The 8,468-nt window shown below is 30.8% G+C and overlaps 1 protein-coding gene across 1 annotated transcript; it reads right to left on the bottom strand.

Annotated features, from left to right (window-relative positions):
- Positions 1-566: 566 nt before the first annotated feature.
- Positions 567-1,745, bottom strand: mRpS11 (mitochondrial ribosomal protein S11). The gene is made up of 4 exons (XM_018448333.1): positions 1,418-1,745; positions 971-1,199; positions 782-847; positions 567-674 (listed from the first exon to the last, which is right to left on the bottom strand). The coding sequence occupies exons 1-4, from the start codon at positions 1,654-1,656 to the stop codon at positions 567-569; spliced, it is 642 nt and encodes a 213-aa protein (XP_018303835.1). The 5' UTR covers positions 1,657-1,745.
- Between the last annotated feature and the right edge of the window lie 6,723 nt (positions 1,746-8,468).

Here is an 8,468-nt window from a genome sequence, read left to right on the forward strand (position 1 = left end):
AGTTTGAAAACGTTCATTCCTTATTAGTTGTACGAAAATATAATATAGATATTGAAAAATATATATTAACAGTTCTACCTCTTTCAAAATTGTAATCTAGTCAGTTTTAGAAAATAATGTATAAGAAAAAACACTTTAATATAAAATACTGAAATATATTGTACAATACGCAATCGAAAAATATTCATTTCCCTAAAGAAAAACTAATTTATCATGTATATTTATTTAAAAACTACAAAACAATAATTATTTATTGTAAATAAAAGATTAAAAAAGTCTATATTGTTAATTAATATCCTAGAAATTAACTAACGTCCTAGTTATTATTTTTAGTTTTAATTATATAAAATTAAAAAAAAAACATCAAGAAACAAAGAGATTTTCCTAAGTATTTTGATCTTTAACCTAAAAAATCGTAATTCGTCCCCGCAATATACGTATACTTCAACTATTTGGAAAAATAAAATAATACGCAACATGGAAGATTTTCACAATATGTATTAACATATCCAAATTATAATTAGTAAATTATATATAAATTATACATAAATTATAGCAACTAATAATTATATTCTTCTTTGTTTTCGTGGCCTTGGTGGATTCCAACTTACTCTAGTATCATCAGTAATTGATACAATGTTTAATCCTATCATTTGAAAACCTTTTATAGAAGACTGAAACCCATAACATTTTCATTATTATAATATATTATCCAACAGCGCTATGATAATATATTACACAATACATAAAAAATAAGAAATAATTTTTATAAGATACCCACCATTCTACCAGCCCCAATACCTTGTACCCGTATCCTCACTGTATTAACACCATATTCAAGAATACGCTAAAAATAGACAAATATATTTTAAAGATAGATGCATATATGTACTTTTTCTTTATTTAGCACAATATATATTATATTTTACACATAAAATCTTAACACAAATCATATTCAATGTATGCTTACATTACCCAAAGTTATAGCTGCTTGTTGAGCAGCAAGATTTGTTCCTTTTTTAGCATTCTTAAAACCTTCTGTACCTGCCGAATGTAGCGATAATACTTTACCACGAGAATTTGTAAAAGTCATAATTGTATTATTAGGAGTTGATTTGATATTAATAATGTGTAATTCCTTAAATGGTACACCATTAAAGAGTCGATTCGGCGTATCTGTATCGGGAAATAGATGTTGTCTGAAACACAATAAGTATAAAAATTATTTTCTGCGTAATCAATAGCAAGAAAGATTAATATTGTTTAGTAAAACATATATTTAATGAACACAATGGCAATTTTTTTACTCATACAGCCAAGACAACACATCGAAATTGATCTATGATTGTTATGTAAAACTAAAACAAGTTGTACAAGCTAGAATGTTACACTAATTACAAATGAAACTGATACTTACTGCTGATTAATATTGGTTGTCTCAAGCATAGCTTCTCCTTCGACCAATCCATATTTTGAATTGCCGACTTTTACTTTTTCATTCTTTACTCGAATTTCTTTGCTGCATAAATGAGTAGTGTAAATATTTCTCGAGGTTATGATACTCAAACGTGCAAATGCCGCAGTTACTCGGTCATCGATTAACACACTTTTCTGTAATCCAGGAAATTTCGCCAACTTTAGCACAGACTTAATCATTTCGATTAATTAGCCAGGTGATTTCTTAACGTTTTATTTAAGGAATATAAAGTCAGGTCAATGCGAGCAGATAAACAGATGAACCTGCAACGGCTGCAAGTTAATCATTAAACTGTTGCCATCTCTATGTTTCTCGTGGAATCACGAAAACTGATACCGACACAGTAAAATGCCGCGCGGTTCGAAATAACTGATTTATCGATTCCTGGCGACCTCTCGTACGTAGTCCGACCGAACCCTCGAGAGAGTCGGTCGGTATTTCCGAGAGTTTCGAATTTTATTATCGATTTGCACGTCAAATTGGCGAAAATTAATTAAGCTTCAAACATTCGAAGATCGTTCTTGCGATTTCTGCTTAATATTTTATATACCTATTATTTATGACGCGCGTGATACATCGAAATTATATAATAGATTACAAATTAATAAATCTTACGAACACTTTTATCGAATTTGTTACGTCCATGAAAGCAAATAATATCTCTTCTTCAAAAACATTATAATATTAATAGACTATTACATTATAGTGTTACTGCTAATAGTAAAATGCAGTCTTTAGTACAATAATTCGCGTACGAGCAGTCATTTAAAAAATAACGTTTACAAACGTAATAAAAATTTTGCAAAATATCGAATAGAATTTTATTATATTTTTAAGAAGATGCTAAAATCATCTGTTTCTTCGATTCAGCAGAACTTACATACATATGTGTGATATGAATATACACATTTATGTGTCATTGACATATCATAACATATCCACTACTACATCAATAATACACGCATCCATGCGTGCAAATTTTCTAACTAATCTTTTATATTAGATATCTAAACCTATAATTCTAAGAATTCAATATTGTTTGCTCATATAATCTCTAGTCCAAATCAAGATTGTTTTATACATTCAAAGTATAAAACTTGTGTATAAAGCAAAAAAAAATATTGTTACGAGTTTACGTAAGAAGTCGGTAACAAAACTGTAATTTTCTAATTTGTTTCCGTTTTTTTGCATAAAGTCGACAGTTTGGTCTATCCAAAACTACATTATCGTTTGTGATTTAATTGTAGAAAAGGATTTTTAAATTTGTGAAGGCAGTTAGAAAGATACTTATTTAAAAGTAATCGATAAAACAGACGACTTTAAAATCCTCTTAACTGTTATGTACTACACGTAGTAAGTTTTTTAATTAGAAATACGTACACTTTTTCGTGCAAAACATTCTCAAGTATGCAAATCGCACGAAACTTTTTGTGCATAGACGAGATTTCTTGAAATTTAAGAATTTCACTGCTTAATTGAATCAGTAAAAAAGCAACACTTTTTAAAGAAAGTATTAAATACACCACTGTGAAATATACATTAAAAAATTTCGTTACTTTGTAAAATTGCGTGTTGTATATTGCATTCATTAATTCTTTAATTATTATTAATTGCTGAATAAATTATTATTTTCTTATTACTAATATACATATTTCTAAGAAATAATAAACAAATCTCTCTCTCTCTCTCTCTTTCATATTAAAATGATCACATTAAATATTCTTGTTTCGCATAAGTAGCAAGTATTAATTAATGTAGTCCATAATTTTAAGTATATCCTTCACATGCAAGCGAGAAATAAATCAGGATGATAAATTCTTTATTATCTTCAGCTTTCAAAATAACTTAAAAAGGAAACATATTGCACTCCATCGCGTAATAAGATATATAATTAATGCACATTGATTACATTTATGCGTTTAATTGCAAGCAATATAATATTAAACATCAAGTTACATATAGATAACACTCATTTTAGTCTATAAGAGTACTAAAATATATTAGCAATATTCAATCGGTAATAATGTGATCTAATGTTTCAGACAAATGATTTCAAATGTAAAATATCTTCTCTGTGTATAAATAATAGCAATGACAATTTCCGTGCTTCAAATTCATTATCATATTATACAACTTTTGTTATTTATACTATCCATTTGCATAATATTTGCATGTAAATTAATACAGTCTATCCTAAAAACAAAAATGCCGATGAAACTTTGATGAAAGAAATTAAAAAAAAAGGTTTTCACTTCTTTATTTCGTTACACATATATAGCGAGGTTTCGTAAAATTTAATAAAAATTATTGATATGTACGATCTACATTTTTAAAGTAATATGTAAATTATATGAAAGTAATGTAATAAAGTTATAACAATTCGATTGTCGTTAACACTTTCGTGTAAATGTTGTGTCGAATTACGCGCTTCTCTATTCGTCACAGGAATTCGATGAGAATTTGCTGTTAATAGAACTATTTGTTCACAGCATTAAATCTGTTGTTACGGCTCTCGATTTCTTCCATTAGTGTTACCCCTCGAATATCCGAAACAATGTGCGCGATTTCAATAGTACGGAATTACGTATTAGTTATCATTAGGTAGATTGTGTTACCGCCATTTCCCTTACGAGCTATTTCTGGTTCGTGGCTTTCCCGTTTGTAATAACATATGAATAATGTTGTTACGATAGTATTGTATTGCGCACAAGCAACTCTTGTGCTGTCGTACACCTCTCTTGTTAGTTAAGAAAACTTAAACGACTAGTTCAATCTCCATAAATACACGCGCGTGATTGTTTACAAATTTAAATGCAATAGGTATACATATAGTATATGTATATATAAAAAATATGTAAAAAAAATGCAATTACATAAATAATCAAACTCTCATTAGCCTCCCACATTAAATTAGCATTACTATTATATTAAACAGAATTTAATAGTACTCCGCAAAACATTAATTATATTTTACGTCTTGCAATATATTTATGCGCATCTTATATTTTACAATCAAAAAGTACGACATTATGTCAGACACGAAAATAACAGATATTTAAATAATTTCAAATATTTTAATAGTATATAATAATTTTTTCCTCTCCAATCGCGAAGCTGAAAGCATTTCCGGCGACAATAATCGCGATGTTTCACAAAGAATGAATATTTAAATTTTCATGCGTTTTTAATTGCTCAGCAATGTAACGATCGTTAACAGAGAATAAATACACCATGAGTTGCATCGTAATAAATAGACACGAAGGAAACGATTCTGTCCTAATATTTAATAAATTAACGATGCTGATTCGGTGGCTTTGTAAGAGGATTTTTGAAGTGGGCTCTACTTCATATACGACGGGATTGCGCACGCTCAACGTGCTTTGTCTCTCTCTTTCCATGCGCGAGCACTCTCGAATTAATTACAAGATCCCTCTCATTTACGCAGTTATTATGAACCTTACCCTAATATCATTACTGAATTACCTGGAGAGCTTCAGAAACCTCCCTGTACCTGTTTACACGCGTATCTAGCATATACACTTTGTTACATATCGATAGTTCGGAAATATAAATGCCTGCCCATTTTTCTGATCGATATAAATATTTATGACGACAAAGAAATTGCATTATTTGTGTAAGAAGAGCACAAATTCGCGCAAAAATCAATTCGATAGCGTAAAACTGTAACACACAGCATTCATCTTTACGCTATTTTTTATTATATTATTTTTTATTAGTGTCTTATAAAATTTATAAACGGATTACGTTATTTGAAAACTCGCGCAATACTCATAAAAATTTAAATCGAGACCTTCAGTTTTGCATTCCAATTAAACCACGCGAGCTTTCACTTAGAGATCGATACATGTAACACCAATAATATCGATGCATAAAAACTTGTAGTTTTCAAAACAAGTATTAATTGCTGACAGATTAAGATAGACTTGACTTCAATTAAGCGACATTGTTGGTTTGTATGTGATACTTCTTTCATTCTTCTTCGTGCAACACGTGAATGTTTTCGTTTCACCTCGGGCGATTGCTAAAAACCGATGTGCAAAAATAGAATTTCCTTCATCGTTCGCATATTCCGCCTCTTTCCTACTTGATGTCATTGCGCCACGTCGAAGCGAAAAGTTTTATATCGGATTTAACGTCATCTCGGCAACGGTAGCGTCGACGAGCGAAATTTGGTTTTCAATACAAAATGGGCCTCGGCAGGAATAGCGGGTGCGTCGATAGAGAGAAAAACGGAAAGGGGCAGTCGTGGGAAAGTCAGCAAGCATTCACGGCACTCAAGCTCGGTTTATCCAGAGGAATGGTATCGAGTATCCGCTGTACCGTTCTCTCCATTTAAACGTAGTCGGAGTATTCCATTCTTTGAGAGTCCATGGAGTTTCTCTGATATTTCTTAAAGTAGTCACTACTGTGATAGATCCTGTGCGCCCGCTTTATCCCGCTACTTTTCTCAGAGTTTCCTTCACATATATCATAAGGTTCCCGATAATCCGAAGGAAACAACGCGACTCGAAAGCGCAGTTTTTAAAGTCTGCGGGCCCGCATTTATATGCGTTTCGTATATTTTACATCCACTACTTTCAATATTAAAATATTGGTGAATGGAATAGTACTGAAAGGATGTTGATTATTCAGCTACATATTTTTGAAGTTTATACATATACATATCATGAGTCGAAAAGTTCATGTTTGACGATTTTTCAAGTTTAATTCATATATTATAGTTAAAAATGACTTTTATAAATGTAAAGTAATGTAGTTCGTAAGACAAATGTTTATAAGTATTTGTAAATAAAAGAGTAAGTGTTTTATTATTTTAGATAACAATCTGAAAACATTATTTTTATCTTTAAATAAAATCTCATTTAAAATCTTATCTCCATATAAAAGAATGATATTTTAAAAGTATAAATTTTGTATCTTATTCATTTTTTGCTCTCGTTTTATTTTCTGTATATAGATACTTTTGTGAAATCGACAGAATAAATATAATCGAGCGACAGCTACGTTCAAAGTATCGTTAAAAATAACTGTCTATAGAATCTATAAAATAGTTGGTATTGTTACACATCGTTCTTCCGTTTGAATAAAGCAAGACGATCTGACTGTAAGTAGGTATCTTTCTTTTTGTATCGTTCCGTTTTTATTATTGCATATTTCATCGCCTTCCTTGGATGGAATGCGATAGAATAAGAGAACGATTTTGTTGTGAAAAATGTTAAAATTATTATTCCGTTCCCTAAAAGAAACATGATTCGAAAGCTCGCAGCTCCCGAAGTCGTCACTCACTCAGGTCTTATTTACCCGTTTGTATCTACAAATTCCAAGTCTCTCTCCCTATTGCCTCTCTCTAAATCAATATAACGAGCATGATTCGAGAGTAGTTGCGTGTATAAAGGATATCAGTCTGTATAGTTCGTGAAGCAAACTTAGTTGAAACAAAATAGTTCTATTCTTTTTTTTCCATCTGTAGGACGACTGGTCTGTACAGTATGAATTTGAAGTATTCGATACCTTATATACACATATGTATAGGGCGAATTACATGTAGTTAAATACCAATTTGTAAGTTGTAATTCGCGTATTTGCAAATGTTATTCACCATTATAAAGTTGTAATAAATATACTATTACTACACGGTATAATTAACTTGAGATCAACCAGTTATAAGCTTCATTACTTCTTAATATGATATATTATATGAAGTTATATAGTATGACAAATTTTATTGTATATATTAACAGTAACAATATATCTCAAGAAACGGCTTTTGAGTTATCTATCAAGTCTCAAATTTACATATATACAGGGTTTCCCTAAATTCATGACTAAACATACTATAGCAAGAAAGTTCTTGAAAAATTAAGTACAAAAGTTATTTGTAAATTTTTATGAGGTAATTTTTGAAGTAATAAAGGTTTAAATGGCCAGTTACAAACTACGTTTAGATGGCTAGCTGTGTACTCCATAAGTCGCGCGTGCAGTAGTATTGGTGAACGCACTCACTAATACTCACACGTGACAATCTAAACGTAGTCTGTAATTGGCCATATTTAAACTCTCATATCTCAGAAGTTATTGCTTAAAATAACAAATTTATAAATAAACTTTTTTACTTAATTTTTTAAAAACTTTCTTGGTATAGTATTTTAAATCGCAAATTTTGGAACATTGTATGCGTGCGTGCGTGCGTGCGTGCGTGCGTGCGTGCGTGCGTGCGTGTGTGGGTGTGTGTGAATAAATCTTTAAAGCGGTAAATCGTCTCTCTCCCTTTAATTCCGTTTTTTGCCCTTACTTTCTTCAGATGTGTAGCTGTCGTTACGAGATCAGCAAAAGAATCCGGGATGAAAGGGAGTTATGAACCAATCGGGATTCTCCACCTTCTTCATTATTTATTCAACGACGCTATATATACGCATGCAGACTAAGCCTGAATATTTTATGATAACTGTGTTACGTGCGTCTGCGCCCCAGATATCGCGATTCGCGTTTGATGATCGTCCTGATCATAAAAATGGTTGAAAGTGTATCAAAATCGCTAGCAGATCTCCTGTCACTGGATCTCCTGTCTTAATTAAAACTACACGACATGCGAGGGAAAACAAGCTGTTCGACTTAATTCTGTCTTACTGAATCTTCGAAAATAGTACAGCAAACGTATATCCGATTGACCTAATTTCAATCAATAACTAATGTAATATGTATATCTATTTCCTTTACATAGTTATTTATAAAACTGATAAAACTTTTAGCATACACATATTGAAAAGCACTTTTATTTCTGTGCGAAACGGAAACGGATAACTTCGATATCTCGAAATAAAAAACTAATATCCTTTGTTGTTTGAAAATATAACATATTTATATATTGATATACTGCAGTCGTATTTCTATCTTCAAGTAAAATGCACTTTTGAGACATAATCTTATTCTAACTTGAAGTACTTGTGCGCAACTATCTTTATGTTAATTA

Source organism: Mycetomoellerius zeteki, unplaced genomic scaffold, assembly GCF_001594055.1.
Source record: "Mycetomoellerius zeteki isolate Tzet28-1 unplaced genomic scaffold, Tzet1.0 scaffold221, whole genome shotgun sequence".
Lineage (NCBI taxonomy): Eukaryota > Metazoa > Arthropoda > Insecta > Hymenoptera > Formicidae > Mycetomoellerius > Mycetomoellerius zeteki.